The sequence below is a fragment of the Crocuta crocuta genome, unplaced genomic scaffold, assembly GCF_008692635.1.
Source record: "Crocuta crocuta isolate KB4526 unplaced genomic scaffold, BGI_CrCroc_1.0 scaffold179, whole genome shotgun sequence".
NCBI lineage: Eukaryota > Metazoa > Chordata > Mammalia > Carnivora > Hyaenidae > Crocuta > Crocuta crocuta.
The window spans coordinates 4,762,543-4,779,654 of NW_027551568.1; the positions used below are offsets into that span (position 1 = coordinate 4,762,543).

Consider the following 17,112-nt stretch of genomic DNA (forward strand, 5'->3'; position numbering starts at 1 on the left):
TGGTGCCCCCCCCCCACCCCTGCCAGTCTGTGGATGGCCAACAGTAGCTTACATTGAACTGATCCCAGCCTGGAGGGGAGCCACCCCTGGAGGCCTCGTAGGTGGGAGAGTGCAAGCTAGGGGGCCTCCCTGGCACTGCGAGTGAGCAGAGCAGGATACGGGGAGCAGGAGGCCCTGCTAGGAGTCAGCCTCTGGGGGCAGGGGGCAGGGGGACGGTGTTACCTGCTCACCTCCGTTTCCCCTGCATCTAGAATAGCACCTGATGCACAGTCGGAGCCTAATAAGTGCCTACTGAGTAAGTGCTGAATACCTATCTTTTTGCAAGTTTTGCCTATCCATCTATCAGATATTTATTAGGCACCTAGTGTGTGCCAAGGCTAAGGCGAGGGTGCCGACCACGTGAGGCCAAGTGGAAGGCTTGAAGGACTCCGGATCTAGCGGGGAGGCAGGGGGAGAAGCAAAGAGCGCCCATTAGAACCTGGTTACAAGCAGCAGGGGCCGTGGGAAGCCGGAGGGGACTCGTCGCCAGCCCCTCGTGGATGGTGGGTCAGAGCTGAGCTGTCCCTAAACGATGTCCTGGGGGCGGGGGCGGCTCGGGGAAGCTCTCACTGCACAGCCAGCTTGCCTCTCGGGAGAGGCTGGGGAGGGGGTGCCCTTGTGTTTGCAACATTTGGGACTTGTTGGCGATTGAGGGACAGTACCGCCTGGGGGACCTGGGTAGGCACCCGCCTCTGCTGGTGGGACACAGAGGGACCTTCAGGAAGGTGAGGGGACCGGGAGCCTTTGGAGCCACACTAGGCAGCCCAGGGCCGTCTTGGCTGGACAGACATCTCCTCGGAGAACTGAGGTTGCGTCTCATGGTCTGCTGATTGGAGTGGGTTGGCCTGAGGACCAAGAGCGCGGAGCCGGGGTCAGGCCCCGTGACCTCTGCTCTCAGGTGGGGACCCGGCTCCCTCCTGAGTCGTTGGCTGGGCCTGGAGGGAGTGTCCTCACCGCTCTCCCCTGTGTCTTCCTCAAGGATGCCCTGAGCCAGCTTGGGGATGAGCCGCTGCCCCTGCCCGGGGAGGGCGCCCTGGATGCCCGCCGAAGCCGAAGCTCGCAAACCTCCCTCTGCTCCGCCTGTGCCCCTGGACCGGGAGCCTCAGCAGGTGAGTGGGTGCTGTGGTGTGTGGGTGCCCACATGGACCTCTGCTGGCGGCCTAGCTCCCCTAGGCCATGCCGGTGTGCCGGGGGTGGGGTGTGACTGCCCCCTTCCACAAGTAGGAAGCTAAGGCTCAGAGAGGTGGTGTCACTTGCTTGATGCCACACAGCTGGAAGAGGTGGGATCAGGGCATGCAATGTCCAGGACAAGCCCCTTGACTTGGGCTCACCCCCTCCGCCCTCAGAAGGGTGCCAGCCAGGTGACGCTGTTCCGGCACGGGCCAGCCGGGGCCTCAGGAGGGGATGCCTTGGCAGAAGACCGTGTAACAACGATTCCGTCCCCCACCCCCACCCCTAGCCAGCTCAGGTGTGAGACAGGTGCGAAGTCTGGGAGCTGCGAGGGCTTCAGAGCCCCTTGTCCCTAACTGGTCCCTAAGTTGTCCCTAGAGGGCATGTGTGTGTCTGGTGACAGTCGTGAGCAGGGCTTCTGGGGTCTCTGTTCCAAAAGCCGTGGCGCCTGGGGAACCCCAAAGCCACGATGTCCGACTCGCTGTCTGTGGCTTACAGACGGTCTCCCAAGGCCAAACGCAGTTTCCGGATGAGGGGGTTCCTTACACCCAGCGGTGCCGGCGACGGGCCCCTGACACTCCCCCCCCATCCTGTTCCTGAGGAGCAGCGTTGGCCAGTCAGACAGGGTCAGATTTGTCCTTGGAGGAAGGAGGAGGGAAGCTGTCTGTGGTGAAGTCTAGCGCCCCCCTTCGACTGCAGGCCGCCGCGTGGGGCTGGGGGCGGGGCAGGGGCGTGTGACCGTGGGGCAGGGGCTGAGGCGGGTATCCCGGGGTGAGCTCTGTGGTCAGCAGGGGTGGTCTCTCCCCCTCTGCGCGCCTTGGTTTCTTCGCCGGGCAGGTGGCGGCCACCAGCTGTCTCAGGCTCAGAGGACTTGAGTCTGTGAGAAGCGCCAGGAGGTCCTGAGAGCAGGTGACTCTGCTGCTTGCGGTGGTTGTGAGAACAGCCTTAGGAGGGTCTCTTTAATTCTCGGGGTCCTCTCGTCTCCAGGCTGGCTCTCCGAGGGGCGCTGCTCCTGGGACTGCGCTGGGGCCGGGGCCGGGCGAGGCCTGGACACCACAGACGGGTCCCTGGAAGACGTCACAGGCTCTGACGGCGGACGGGTGAGGCCAGAGGCTTTCTGGGAGCCCAGGGCTCTAGCCCCACGGCGCGTGGTAGGGGGGAAAAGGGACTAAAGAAGGGCTTGGAAGAACATTCTGGAAATAATTGAGAGGGAGATTGGAGGAGAGGGAAGGTAACAGCCTGAGACCTGGGTGGGGAGTGGGCAGGCAGGGGAGCCCCGACGGGGTGCCCAGGCCTGGCTGCCACACCACACACGCATCTCACTGAAACCGCCTCCCACTCCTGGGGTGGGAGCCGCGAGCCTTGGTCTGGGGGAGGGGAACGCGGGATCCCCAAAGCTGCTGTGGTTTCCCAAGGCCTCACAGCCCCGGAGGTGCACCCCGAGTTCCTGTCTGCTGAGCCCGCACTCCGCACCACGCTGTCCTCTCCGCCGTCCCCTGCTCTGTGGCTTCTCAAGTCCGCTGCCATCTTGTGCCACGGAACAGAGACACGCTCAGGCCAGCGCCAGGGACGCCCAGCCCCGCTGTGGTTCTGTGGTTCATTCACGTCCCGCTCCGGGGCCCCTGCGCGTGCTGTGCTGGATCCCACCCAAAGTGAGAAGGCACTGAAGGCTGTGCGTGCAGTAGGGAGGGCTTCCCGGAAAAGGTGGACAGCAGTGGAGGGACAGAGTTCCAAGGTCAGGTGCACAGGGACAGACAGCAGATGGGGCGGGGCAGGGTGGCGGTGGGGTGGGGGGAAGGCCCGCAGGCAGAGACCAGCAGTGAGAGTGGGCCGTGGGGCTGTCGGTCTCCAGGGAGACAAGCTTCCCCTCCCAGGCCCCCTCCCTCCCAGCAGCCCAGCCCCAGCCCAGCCTGTGAGCTGGATACGTGCACTGTGCACATGTGCCTTGTGGGCCTGGCTCTGGTCTAGGAGCAAAGAGTCTACACCGCCCTGCCCCCTAGGGTCTTCCACGACGATGGAGATGTTCCACCCCTGTGCTGTCCAGTAGAGGAGCCATGCGCCGCCGGCTTCTGAGCTCTTGAAACGTGGCTGGTGGCCTGTGGCTTCTGTATTGGACACGCAGGGCTGAGGGGGTTAGACGATGCCGTGTACATGTGCAGTAGAATGTTGGGGGGCACAGAAAAGGGGAGCATGAACAGTGGGGAAGTGGGCAGGGGCTTCTCGAGGAGTAACATGTGAGCAGAGATATGAGTTGACTGAGAGTAAACCATGAGGGGATCTGGGGAGGGATATTCTGGGCAGAGGGAAGGGCAGGTGCAAAGGCCCTGGGGTGGTGCCAGGCTTGGCGTGTTAGAGAGGCCTCTGTGGCTGGATGAGGAAGCACGGAGAGCATCAGGAGATGAGGTCTGAGAGGTATGGGGACTAAACACAGCAAGGAGCTGTTTCACACCTTCTCTCCTCCCCTCCGCTCCCCTCCCCTCCCTTCCCCTCCCCTCTCCTCCCCTCTCCTCTTCTCTTCCCATCCCTAGCAGCCTCCAGCCGAGCCCCGCTTGGATGAGCAGGCTCTTCTCCTCATCCGTGGCTGCCCCCCTGGGGATGGCTCGCTCCTCCCTGTTGAGCTGGCCTGGATTTCAGAGCAGAGGCTAGCTGCTGTCCAGGTCCTGGTGCGGACGTCCACACTCCCTCCCTGGGGACCGGCTGGGGACCCCCCTGCCCTGCCGCCGCCGCCACTGCTCCGGGAGGCTTCTCCACCAGAATCCCAGGTGCGACGGGTGCTGGACGCTGGGTTCCCACCTGCTCCCAGAGCCGGAGGACCCGCCCACCGCGATCACCGCTGGGCGAGCAGCCAGAATGCCTCCCCCTGCACCGAGCCCTCACCGATCGCAAGTCACCAATTCAAGGCACCCAGAGACTTGAAAGACCCTTGGAAGGAGGAGGGAGGGCCCCCAGAGTGGAGAACCGGGGAGCAGGGTGCGAGGAGGACTCCGGGCGGGAAGGAGGAAGACCTTGGTGACAAGAGCAAGCTAAGTCAGGAAAGCCGAGACTACTGGAGCCGGAGGGCTGGAGTCAGAGCCCCAGGGGGCGTGTCCGTCAAGAATGGGGCTTCAGAAACCCAGCCCTCCGTCCCCTGCCCCGGGCCCAGGCCAGAGCTCCCATTGCCGCGTCTGCAGGAGGAGGCCTCAGTGTCAGCTGAGGGCCCCACGCCCCTGAGCGGGGGGCGGAGGGAGAGGCGGCTTTCATCATCAGAGGAGGAAGAGGCCCCCCCAGCCAGGGCCCAGGGCTCCCAGGGGTGGTCTCCAGCAGGCGCTCAGCTCCCTGCACAGCAGGGCGAGGAGGAAACACGTGTGTGGTCTGGAAACGCTCTGGATCTGCAAGCGGGAAGCCCTGGGGACCAAAGGCAAGAAGAGGAGGAGGAGAAGGCATCCCTTCTAGAAGGGTCTCTTCTGGGCCACAGGGATGTCCCAGGGGAGCCTGGCCCCGAGGAATGTGAGCACCAGGAAACCCTCTTCCCGGTGACAGACCAAGATCTGACACTGTCTGCCCGATTGGCCTTTCCACCCAGGGGAATGGAGCCCCCCAGTAATCCCTGGGCTCTGAGCCAAGGACCTGACAGATCTGAGCTCAGAACAGATGACTCTGAAAAGGAGGTGAAAGCTTCTTTCCAGCAATTCTCCATCCCAGAGCATGGGGACAGGGGGCGATGGTGGCCAACCTCCATGGTGGCCGGAGAGAGCGGGAGCGTGGCTTGGAAACAGCCCAGCTGCCAGGAGAGTGCTCACTCCCAGCAGGCTTTGGCAAATCAGGGCTCAGATATTTGTTTGGCCAGGGAGGTCAGGGCCGGGGGGACTAGTGAAGAGGTCAGACCGAGAGGGACGGGGTTCCTGGGAGCCAGTGCCCTTCTTCCACGGATAGTGCCTCATTTGGATGATGTGTGTCCAGGCCCAGAGTGGCCCTCCAGGCTGGGGGAAATCCAGCCCTCTCAGCCACTAGGAGCCCTTGAAGGCCAGCTCATTTCCAGGCTGGAAAAAGAGAGAAGCCAAGTGTCACATGACAATGCCAAGCCACAGGGCAACCGGGAGAGATGCCGTAGAAAAGCGTGCGCCCTCGAGAGAGAGAGGGAGAGAGATGTGACGAAGATAGCCGCGCTCGAACAGGAAAACAGCAAGCTCTTAGGGGACATCTCTCGGTTGGAGACAGAGCTGGACCAGTATCGGCGGGTCATTTCGCACCTGGAAGACTGCAACGGGAAAAGTTACGGCAAAATTTCTGAGCTCGAGGAGGAAAACGAGCAATTGAAAGGGCACCTGGCCCAACTTCAGAAAGCCATGGCCGGGAGCATCAGGAAATCCAAAGGCGTGATGGAGCACATCACGCTGGAAAACCGTGAGCTCAAGGCGCTGATCTCGGAGCTCGGGGTCAGTTACAAGGAGCTGATGAAGGGCGTGCTGCTGGGGATAGAAGACACGGTCCAGGCCTTCAGGGGGGAGAACGCCCATCTTCTGAGCAGGGTCCGCGTCCTGGAGACAGAGGTCGCGTTGGGGGCCAGCACAGCAGAGGGCCACTTGGTGAGAGCCGAGGAGGGTCCACAGGGGGAAAGCAAGATGGTGGGGGCCGAGGGGAGTGCTGTGGAAAGGGGGGTGCAGGTGACTCAGCTTTCAGGGCAACCGACCGCAGGAGTCCACGGGCCATCCTTGGGGGAGAAACCGGGGCTGGCTGAGAGGTGCGTGGGCCCTTCCTTGGGCCCGGAGAATTCCGGAAATGATGCCAGTTCTGCCGCGTCGACGCTGGTGTGGGGAAGTACCGAAGCACCCAGTGCTCCGCGGGGAAACATCGGTGGAGCAGGAGTGGAAGAAGCATGTTTGGAAACGGAGGAGAAAAGGCCGTGGAGTTCTGCAGACCCAGGGCAAGCTCTGAGGGCCCTGGGCAACGGCCCCCAGGTAGGTTGATCGCGCATAGGTGCCTACTCACCGTCATAGAGTGCGGGCCATCCCCTTTCCCAGGGGAGCCTCTGGCAGCCCTCAGAGGGATGATCATCATCCCCATTTAGCAGATGTGAGAACGCAGGCACCCGGAAGTTTAAGTAAGTCAGGCAGTCAGGCGGCAGGAAGGCTGGACTCCAACCTGGGTGGTCCCTTCCTGCGCACAACCTGAGACTCCAGTCTGCCGCCGCGCGCAGGCTATTTAGATGGGTGTGCAGTGGGACGGCGGTGGAGGGGGTCATGTTCAACTTTGACATCAGAACTCGCATGTTCAGCGGCACCTGGGTGGCTCAGTCGGTTGAGTGTCCCGCTTTAGCACAGGTCGTGATCTCCCAGTTTGTGGGGCTCTGTGCTGACGGCTCTGAGCCTGGAGCCTGCTTCGGATTCTGTGTCTCCCTCTCTCTGCTCCTCCCCTGCGCACACACACTCTCTCTCTTACAAAATAAAGAAACATTAAAAAGGTTAAAAAAAGGGGGGGGGGGCTCGTATTTTAGATCCATGAGATATTTTTAAGCAGTCCAGGTCCTAATTCTGCACATTAGGTCTCTCTCTCTCTTTAAAGATATAATTGACGTAAAACATTGTATAAGCTTTAAGATGCATAACCTATTGACTTGAAACATTTATGTGTTTCAGTATGATCACCACCATAGTTTGGTAACAGCTCCATCAGGCTCTGCGTTGGGTCTCGAAAGGGACAATGGAAAGAGCAGGGGCTTTGGGACTCACTCGGAGCCCAAACCCAGCTCTGTACTTACCACATCTGCGATTTGGCCAAGACACGTGCTTCCCCGAGTGCTTGTCCACACGTGTGGATGGTACTGGATATTCAGGAATCCCAGGAAGCAGTGCTCTCCACTCTCACAGTGGTCTTGCGAATCTGTTAAGACATTTAGCATTGAACCCTTTGTATCCAGTCATATTCATTCTCTCTCTCTCTCTCTCTCTCTGTAGCTATTTTATCATTCATTGCAGAGGATTCTTTTTGGGTTTTGCTGATTTTCTTCATTGTATGTCTGTATTTTCTTTCACCGGACTTCATCGCTTCCTTTCTTCCACTTCCTTTGGATTTAGTTGGCTGCCCCTTTTCTTGCATCTTGTGTTGAAAGCTTAGATCATTGATTTTCGGCTGTTCTTCTTTTGTGATCTGTGCACATAAACCTGTATAATTCTCGCCGAGCACAGTTTCGGCTACGTTCCTCACATTTTGATATGTTGTGCTTTTATGTCTATCCAGTTCAGAGTGGTTTCTAACTTCGGTTTGTGGCCTCTCTCTTGGCCCATGGGTTATTTAGACGTGTGTTGCTGAATTTCCAAGCACCTGCTGAATTTTTTTAGTTATGTTTTTGTTACCGATTTATAGTTTTATTTCACTGTTGTCAGAACACATACACTTTATTGTTTTGTTTTAAGGTTTGAGATTTGTTCTGTCGAGCAGGTTATAGTCTATTTCGGTAAATATCCTGGGAGTCCTTGGAAGGAATGAATATTCCACAGTTCTTGAGGACTGTGATTAGTCCAAACTGGTTAATTGTGCTGATCAGATCTTCTTTGTCTTTGCCACCACTCTGTCCATTTGTTTTGTTATTTACCCAGATATCTTTGCAATGTCTTGCAGAGATTTGTGTATATCTTCTTGGTGTTATGTTAGTTTTGATTCGTATATTTGGAAATTTTCTTTAATGTTTACTTATTTTTGAGGGACAGAGAGAACGAGAGGGGAGGACAGAGGATCTGAAGTCAGCTCCTTGCTGTCAGTGCAGAGCCCGCTTAGGGGCCGAAACTCACAAAACCGTGAGATCATGACCTGAGCTGAAGTTAGACACTCAACAGACTGAGCCGCCCAAGTGTCCCTGGAAACTATTCATAAGATACATGCAGACTTAAAATTATGTTTTCCGGCTGACTTGATTCTTTGATCATGATGAAATGTTCCTCATTATCTCTCACCCTTCTTGCCCACATTGCACTCTGTCTGATATTAAAGCAGGCACATCAGAGACGCCTGGGTGGGTCAGCTGGATAAGCGCCCAACTTTGGCTCAGGTCATGATCCCACAGCTCGTGGGTTTGAGCCCTGCATTGGGCTCTGTGCTGATATCTCAGAGCCTGGAGCCTGCTTCGGATTCTGTTTCCCTCCCTCTCTGTCCCTCCCCTGCTCGTGCCCTGTCTTTCTCTCTCAATTATAAATAAACATTAAAATAATTAACAAAAATAAAGTAGGCACATCAGCTTCTTTCCCTTAGTGTTTTCATGGAATCCAATTTCTTTTATACCATTCACCCTTTTGCAGTCAGCCTATGGGCATCTTTATATTTTAAGTGTGTTTCTTTGAAACAGCATGTAGTTGGTGTGTGTTTGCTTAGCTCAGTTTCACAGCCTCTGCCTTTCAGTTGAGGTGGTTAGTCCACATACATTTTGTGTGCGCGATGCTAGAATTGGGTTTTTGTTCTCTGTTCTATTTCTCCTCTCTTGCCTTTGCTTTTGGTATTAATAGCTATTTTCCATGATTCATTTTTCTTCTTCACTAGCTCATTCTGCTCCTCATGTTTTCAGTATTTACCCTAGAGATTTAAAAATGTATCTATTAATTATTTACATGTACCTTCCTTACCTTAGTACTTTTACTCTGTAATATAGAAGTCCCAAATAAATAATTTTAATGAATAATGCAAACATTTTAATAGTTTATCTCCATTTACCCTTTCTTCTTTTCCTCACTTTTATCATATATACTATGTCTATGTGTAATAAATGTCACAAGGTTGGTTACTTGTTTAAAACAAGCAATGACCTTCTACATTTACAAACCCCCTTGTGTTCTTGTGCTGTGCATTCTTGCTTCCATTCCTGGGATATGTTTTCCTTCTGCCTGAAGAACTTGGTGATTTCTCCTGGTGAGGATCTGGGTTCAGAAGTTTAGGCAGGCAGATAGTTCCCCTCTTTTGGATCTTTGAAGATTGCATTTCATTGCCTTCTGCCTCCCCTAGTCTCTGTTCAACATTGGTTGTGTTTGTCATAGTTTTTTTCTGCTTGATTTTGTGTTTCTGAAATCAATGTATTAGTTTATCTCTGACTGTTTTAAGATTTCCTTCTTGTCTCTGGGTTTTGGCGGTTTGACTGTGATGTGCCTGGTGTGGTTTTATTTATATGGACCCTGCTTGCATTTTTCTGAGTGTCTTAAAATTGTAGATTCAAGGTTTTGTTCTTTTATCATATGTGGTGAATTTTGGGTCATTATTTATTGAAGTATTTTGTTCTGTCCTATTTTTCCCTCATTTCCTAGAAATCCAGACTTTAAAAATTTTTTTTAAATGTGTTTATTCATTTCTGAGAGAGAGAGAGAGAGAGACAGCGTGAGCAGGGGAGGGTCAGAGAGAGGGAGACAGAGAATCTGAAGCAGGCTCCAGGCTCTGCGCTGGCTGTCAGCACAGAGCCTGACGTGGGGCTTGAATCCACAAACCACAAGATCATGACCTTAGCCAGAGTCGGATGCTCAACCAACTGAGCCACCCAGGTGCCCCTAGAAATCCAGACTTTTTGACTATATCCCACATCCTTGGAAACTGTTGTGTTTTTTCCTTTTTAAAAATTATCTGTGTATTAGTTTGGATTTTCTATTGACCTGTTGTTTAGTTCACTAATTCTGTGTTCTCTTGTGTTGTATCTTCTGATAATTTCATCCAATGAGTTCTTCATTTTATTTGTTCTATTCTGTGGCTCTAGAATATCCATTTGATCCCTTTTTATAGAGATTCTGATACTCTATTGAAATACTCCCATCTTTTTGTTTATTTCATCTATCTTTCCTATATTAAAAAAGCTTTTTAACGTTTATTCATTTTTGAGAGACAAAGAGACAGAGCGTGAGCAGGGGAGGGGCAGAGAGAGAGGGAGACACAAAATCTGAAGCAGGCTCCAGGCTCTGAGCAGTCAGCATGGAGCCTGACACAGGCCTCAAACCCACAAACCACAAGATCGTGACCTGAGCCGAAGTCAGATGCTTAACTGGCTGAGCCACCCAGGTGCCCCAATATTTTCTATATTTAAAAAAATATATAATCAGAGTTATTTTGAAGGTCTTATCTGCTAATGCCAATATCTAGATATCTCTGGGTCTGTTTTAATCGACTGTTTGTTTCTTCATCAAGTCCCATTTTCCAGCTCCTCGTGTGTCTAGTAATTTTTGAACATTTTTTATGTTGGACATCGTGCAGGATGAGATGTGGTAGAAATTCCAGATTATTAGCTCCCTCTAGAGGATGTCCTGGAAGGTCGTGGGATGATCAGCAGACCAGATCATTCCTGTGTAGGTGTATGTGACTTTCAACCCAGTCCTAGGGCCTGATTTTCCTCCTACAGTGTGGTCTTCCTCCTGGGGCCTCGCCTTTCAGTGGTAGCAGCTGAGGCCCCTGAGTATTCACCGGGGACACTCAATTTGGGTTTGGCCAGAAGTCTGCCATCTTGGTGACGGTGTGCAATCTCTGAAGTCTCTTCAGCAATTGGCCTCCAGCTTCTCCCCTCAGTGAGGCCCCAGAGTCCTGCACGATACTGCTCAGCTTAGGACTCAGTCCAGGGCCGAAGGAGGCATTTCTAGGGCAGTACCTGGCGCTCCCCTTCCTGTTACTTTGTTCCACAGACCCCGCTATCAGAGCACCTCTGAACTCCATCCTCTTGAGCCCTCCGTCTAGCAGGACCACCACTCAGCCTAGGTTCCAGGGAGAAATGGGGCACATGTTCCCCTGGGGCACATCCTTTTCCTCAAGGATTGTAGCCCTGCCTTGGCTGCCATTCAATGCTTGCAAAGAATTGTTTTATGCATTTCCCCAGATTCTGTAGTTGTCCAATCTCAGCTGCTCAGACCTGCTGGGGACTGGACTCAGAGGAGAGGAATATCACCCTGAGCATTTCCAGATGGGAAAGGAACAGCAGACAGAGAGGTTTTTGGGAAGAGGGAGAAGTAAGTGTCAAGGCCCTGGGGCAGGAGTGAGCCCGGCTCACTGGAAAAACAGAGGAACCGGCGTGGTGAGATCATGTGCGCAAGGGTGGGGTGTGGCGTGAGATGAGGCAGAGCGGGGACAGCCTGCAGCCCCCATTATGATCCTTTGTCACTGCAGTGGGAGGCCGCTGGCGGGTGCTAAGCGGGAGAACAACATGGTTCAATTTCTTCTGTAAAAAGATCCCTGTCTGCTGTGAGGCAAAGGGCCAGGTGGATACAGAGGAACAGTCAGGACAACTTTGCAGTCAAGACACGAAGCCAAGACACGATGCCAGGGAGGAGGGATTTGGCACTAAAGGAAGGGAGGATTCCAGACAAAAACCAGAGTTGAAAGAAATGAGGTTTGTTGATGCACAGGAGGCAGAGGGTGAACAAGCTTCCCCTTCCCATCATCCTAAGTCAACACTCGATCCTGTTGTTCTTTTGCTTAAAATCTTTCCGCCTCTTCCTCTTGCTCTTGGCGTGAATTGCAACTTCCTTCTGGTGCGTTGTAATCAGGGCCCCGGGAGCCTTCGCTACTGCCGTGTGCATCCTGCCCTGGGCACGCTGGCATCTGCTCTGCCCCTCCTCGACCCCAGCTTCCTCCTGGGACCTGCTGCTCAGCCTCAGGGTCTTCTTGGGGGGGGGGCATCTCCTCCCAGTGCCCTGGAGGGGGGGGGCTCAGGACAGAGGCATGACCTCATATTCATAGCCTGTTGTGGCTTTTCTCCACAGAAGTCAGCAAATGCTACAGTTGTGATACATTTGCCACCGCATGTCTGGGTGCCTCTGGTTTAGTGCCTCCTGGCTTCCCCTCTCCACGCCGTGTCAGTCTCCCCAGCAGACAGAGCTCCCTGAGGGCCATGTGCACCGTGGCCCTCAGCCCAAGCGGAGCAGTGGCTGGAGCCTGTGCTGATAACGTCTGTTAGGGAACAAGTGGGTCACGGGGCCGTTCACAAGGCTGCTCCCACGTGGCAGGCAGGGCTGGCCCCCACCCCACCCCTTGATTCCCTTTAGAACGCACTGGGGGTTTTCTCTTGGGGTCCTTGGGGCGAAGCCCTCATCCAAGTCATAGAGGGGAGAGCGTGGGTGGGGGGGATGCAGCGAAGGCACCAGACTTCCCAGAAAGGCCAAGTTGTTTTGCAAGTCTTAGAACTGGATTCCATGGGACCATTCGGAGACCCATCTGTTCTTGACAGGGCCCAGCCTGCACATCTCAGGCCCACGCTCTGTGCATTGCTATTAATGAGAAGAAAACCACATTCTGCTCGCGGATTCCTTGCTAACGAGGGGGAGGCCTCATCAGCCGCGAGGCACGTGGGTTGTGTCCTCACACGGTGTTCTCCCCTCCTCTCCCAGCCCGGGGCCAGGGACACGAGGCAGAGGTGACCTTCCCAGGCCTCACATTCCCAGGGTGGCTGCCGTTGATGAAAGGTGGACTGCCACCACTGAGGACGAGAGTCCGGGAAGCTTCGGAGCTTCGAGGTTTCTGCAAATGGAGCCTGGTGACTAGGAGGCTTGCTCCTTCACGGGCCACTTTAGGACGTGAACTGAGCTTAATGATACTCTGGGCCCCGGACCCAGAAAATCCCCTCTCTGATGATCCCAGGGAGGGACTCAGAGTCTGTGAGTAGTGATGTGTAGGGGCCTTTATCACAGCCTCAGCTGCAGTGGCAAAATCTTAGAATGACCCAGGGGCGCCTGGGTGGCTTAGTCGGTTAAGCGTCCGACTTTCACTTGGGTCATGATCTCGCGGTTCGTGGGTTTGAGCCCTGCGTCGGGCTCTGTGCTGACTGCCAGCTCAGAGCCTGGAGCCTGTTTCGGTCTGTGACTCCCTCTCTCTCTGACCCTCCCCTGCTCACACTGTCTGTCTCTCTCTCCTAGAAATAAATAAAACATTTAAAAAACAAAAAAGAATGACCTGCGCATTTAGCAGGTCGCAGAATGTTCCATGTGTGCTAACAGCTTTCAGCATTCTTTACTAATACGGAAAAATGCTCATGATATGGTATTAAAGGGGAAAGGCAGGAATACAAAAGATAGATATGGTATGTTAAATGTTATGTAGGAAAAAAAGTGTGTGTGTGTGTGTGTGTGTGTGTGTGTTAGTAAAAAATAAAACTTTAGAATCCAGAACCCCAGGGATGGTGCCATCATACTATTCCATGGCCCTTTCCAGAGTGCTAACTTACTCTCCTTCCGCCTCTCTCCCTCCCAGAAATTACCCATAATGTCCAAATGAAAGCCGCCCATGTCTGACCCAGAAAGAGTGAGAGACAATTTTGTTCTGATTTAAGAAAAGTGGGGAAAATGTGGTTTCCTCTTTTATATAAACAGATGATGCTTTAATGGAATAAGCATCTCATAATTGGATTTGAACCTTAAATTCCATTCATTATGCTTTTTTTTTTCAGCAGAGTGGTGACTGAAATCAATTGAAATAGATTCTGGAATGCCATGCCATTTTGCATATTTTTTGAAGCAATGTGCAAAAGATATAGATATAGACATATCTTATATACATATAGATGAAAATTGCACTCTAGAATGTTATTCTCTGATTCCGTAGGCTCCTCCCAACACCCTCCGCTCAATGGGCCCCCCTCACACATGCACAGGCATGAGGAAGGGCATAGCAGAAAGACCAGAGAAAATATACAGACAATAACATAATGCTTCCTCTGGCTAATAGGATGTGGAGCGATTTCTGCTACTTTATTTTCTAAAGTGTTTTAACCTGAAAAAAAAATTGTAAACAGAATAAGAATTAAGGAGGAAAAGGGGTCCTATGCGTTTGTGAAGGCAAATCACTTTGGAAGATGAGCTAACCTGAGTGTTTCATGCAGATCTGTGATTTCTGCAGCGGCGGGACCTGGAGGCAGACGCCCCCCGAGACGACCTCAGGCTGTGCGTCGGGCGCCTCCAGCACCAGGTGCTGACCCTGCGCTGCCAGCTCAGGGACCAGGCGTCGGCCCACCGGGAGCTGCAGGTCTCACATGGGGAAGCCACCCGCCTCCGGGACCAGCTCAAGCGCGAGGTAGGCGGGACCCGTGCATCCTTCCCTGCCTGTAAATGCAACGTTCCCAGGCTCCAGGGAGTTTTGAGAATAGAAGAAAGAATTGGGCGAGATGCCACCATTCCCAGCAGTTTGCTAGTATTTATTCACTGTCTAAAGCAAAGAGCAGCGTGAGGAAGGAATCCCTCCACCCAGCTAACTTCTGTCCCACCTAACGGTGGTGATACACGTTATGGTTTTCTAGAAAGTCTAACAGGTTGCCAAATGTTGCATAAATAAAAGTCCTTCCTCTGTAGGATTGAAGTGAGTGAGACCTTATAAAAGGGCTGAGAGATCCTTGTAGATTTGAAACTGTTCATGGTCTTTTTTTTAAATTTCATTTATTTATTTATTTAGAGCCAGAGAGAGACAGAGCATGAGCAGGGCAGGGGCAGAGAGAGAGGGAAACACAGAATCTGGAGTTGGCTCCAGGCTCCAAGCTGTCAGCACAGAGCCCGACGCGGGGCTCAAACCCATGAACCGCGAGATCATGACTGAGCCGAAGTCGGAAGCTTAAGTGACTGAGCCACCCAGGTGTCCCCGTTCATGGTCTTTGTGACGATGGAGATGTGAAACTTCAGGAGTGATAGAATTGCATAGAACTTAGTACACACGCACGCGCGCGCGCGCACACACACACGACAAGGAAAACTGGAGGGACCTGAGTAAGATTGGAAGACTTACCAATGTCAGTGTAATTGACATTATAAGGCTGTAAATAATATACGATAGTTTTACAAAATGCTCCCCTGGGCAGAAACAAGGCAAAAATCTCTGTATTGTTTCTTACATGTGCATGTAAAGCTATAATTATCTCTTTTCTTAAAATGCAAAAAAATTAGTCCTTCCCCCCTGTGACCCAACCCCTTCTGACCTCCAGTATTTTTTTCAACCTTATCTACTCATATTAAGTGTACGTGTGGACACGTATACATATACAAAATTATACCACCCCAAAACATTCTGCATCTTGACTTTATCATTTAATAAAAAATATTGGTAATATTTCCATATCAACACCTACAAAGTGACCTCATTAAAAAAATCTGGCATATTATTTTTTCAAGAGGCCAAGCCATAACTTACTTAACCAATTCTTTGTTTCTAGAAATCCAAATTTTTCTGCTTCTTTGCCCTACAAACAAAGCTTAGTGAACATTTCTATACCTCCATTTTTGGATAGGTTTCTGCTACATTTGCAAAGGGTGCAATTCTAACTAAGTAATTACTGGGTCAAAGGCTATGTACGAAATTAACTTTGATACAGAAAGGCAAAGCACCCTCCTAAGTGGCTACATCGTTTATGCTCCGACCAGGAATAAATGAGTGTAGTGTTTGCCCACACTTGTTCCCCTGAATGTTATCACACTTTACATGTTTTTGACAAGCTGATGGATGGAAAACACATCATCCACATTGTGATGTAATTTCTGGCTCTTTTCCCAAGCCGTCTCTGTATAATCAGATGCACTATACTTAGTCTCATATCCATGTTGCTTCAGAGCCTTTGTGTCCAATATATATATTTTTTGACTGTGCGGTAATCTTTTGGGTGGGTGTGATTTTCATTCCCCTGTTGCTGGATCTATGGTTATTTCCATTAATTTACAAATGACCATTTATATGCAAAAGCTCAGAAAACTGGGAGTGTACTGGTCCAGAGTGGAGATGTTGATTCTTTTTTATTTTTATTTTTTAAATTTATTTTTGAGATAGAGACAGAGCACGAGCCAGGGAGGGGCAGAGAGAGAGGGAGAGACAGAATCCGAAGCAGGCTCCAGGCTCCCAGCTGTCAGCACAGAACCCAATGCAGGGCTTGAACCCACGAACCGTGAAATCATGACTTGAGCTGAAGTCAGACGCTTAACCAACTGAGCCACCCAGGCGCCCTGAGATGTTGATTCTTAATATGTATTGCAGAATGCCTTCCCGCGGCACTGGCATCCGCAATAACCAGTGTTTTTCACTGTGTCCTCGGCCGGCAAGGGAGGTATCATTGCTTTTTCCTTCTGTCACTGAGCTGTGAAAAATATAACTCCAGTTACACATGGTAGGGTTTTTTTTTTTTTAAATTTTACCATATCCAGTATATTTTGAAGTCTGTTTTCCAGTATATTTAATCTTTTTTCTCTTTCTGCCCTTCCATTTGAATATTTCTTTCCAACCCATCATCTAGTTCATACTCTTCAAGAGCATTGAGTTTACTCATGCCCATTATTTTAGTTCTTATTTTCAGGGATTGTATTTTGCAGTCCTTGTATTTCCATTTGGTTCCTTTTCTTATAGTTTTCAGCTCAATAGTGAAATTCTTGCAATATGATGATGGGGTTTTTCAATCACAGTTACCTTAAGACGGACTTCTGGTGGCTGGTTCACATTCCCACCTGCCTGGAGAAGCCCCAGTCTCTCCGCCAGCTCGCCGACATTCACCACTGCCTGTCTGGTGGCCGCCATCCAGGTGGGCACGAAGTGGTGTCTCAGTGTGGTTTGATTTACATTTCCCTGGCGGCTGATGACGCTTATTGGCTATTCATCTGTCTTCCTTTGGAGAAACGTCCATTCAGATCATTTGTCCATCTCACTGCTGGTGGTTCATTTCGTTGCTGTTGAGGTGGAAGGGTCAGTACATGTTCTAGATACAAGTCCTATGTTAGATACGTTACTGGAAAATATTTTCTCCCACCTGTTGTCTGTTTAGTCTCTTCTCATTCATGTTTTCATGGCAAATGCCCCAGGATATGGTGCACCGCAACGTATCCCTGTTATTTCCTAAGCGGAAGCAGAGAGATGGTTGAATCCAAGCGTGCAAATATTGTTGAGAGACTTTCGAATAGCAGACAGTTGGCTTGGAGCTGGCAGTTTGCACTTTGAATACATTTAGGAAGGTATGCC

General features: G+C 51.9%; 1 protein-coding gene across 1 annotated transcript in view; it reads left to right on the top strand.

Annotated features, from left to right (window-relative positions):
- The window catches only part of CUNH4orf50 (chromosome unknown C4orf50 homolog), a 51,140-nt gene that overhangs the window by 14,860 nt on the left and 19,168 nt on the right, over positions 1–17,112 (top strand). Inside the window, exons 4-7 of the mRNA XM_077750382.1 lie at positions 1,019–1,148; positions 2,197–2,309; positions 3,738–6,146; positions 14,029–14,202. Of these exons, the coding sequence (XP_077606508.1) occupies positions 1,019–1,148; positions 2,197–2,309; positions 3,738–6,146; positions 14,029–14,202 (2,826 nt within the window). The remainder of the gene's footprint in view (positions 1–1,018; positions 1,149–2,196; positions 2,310–3,737; positions 6,147–14,028; positions 14,203–17,112) is intronic.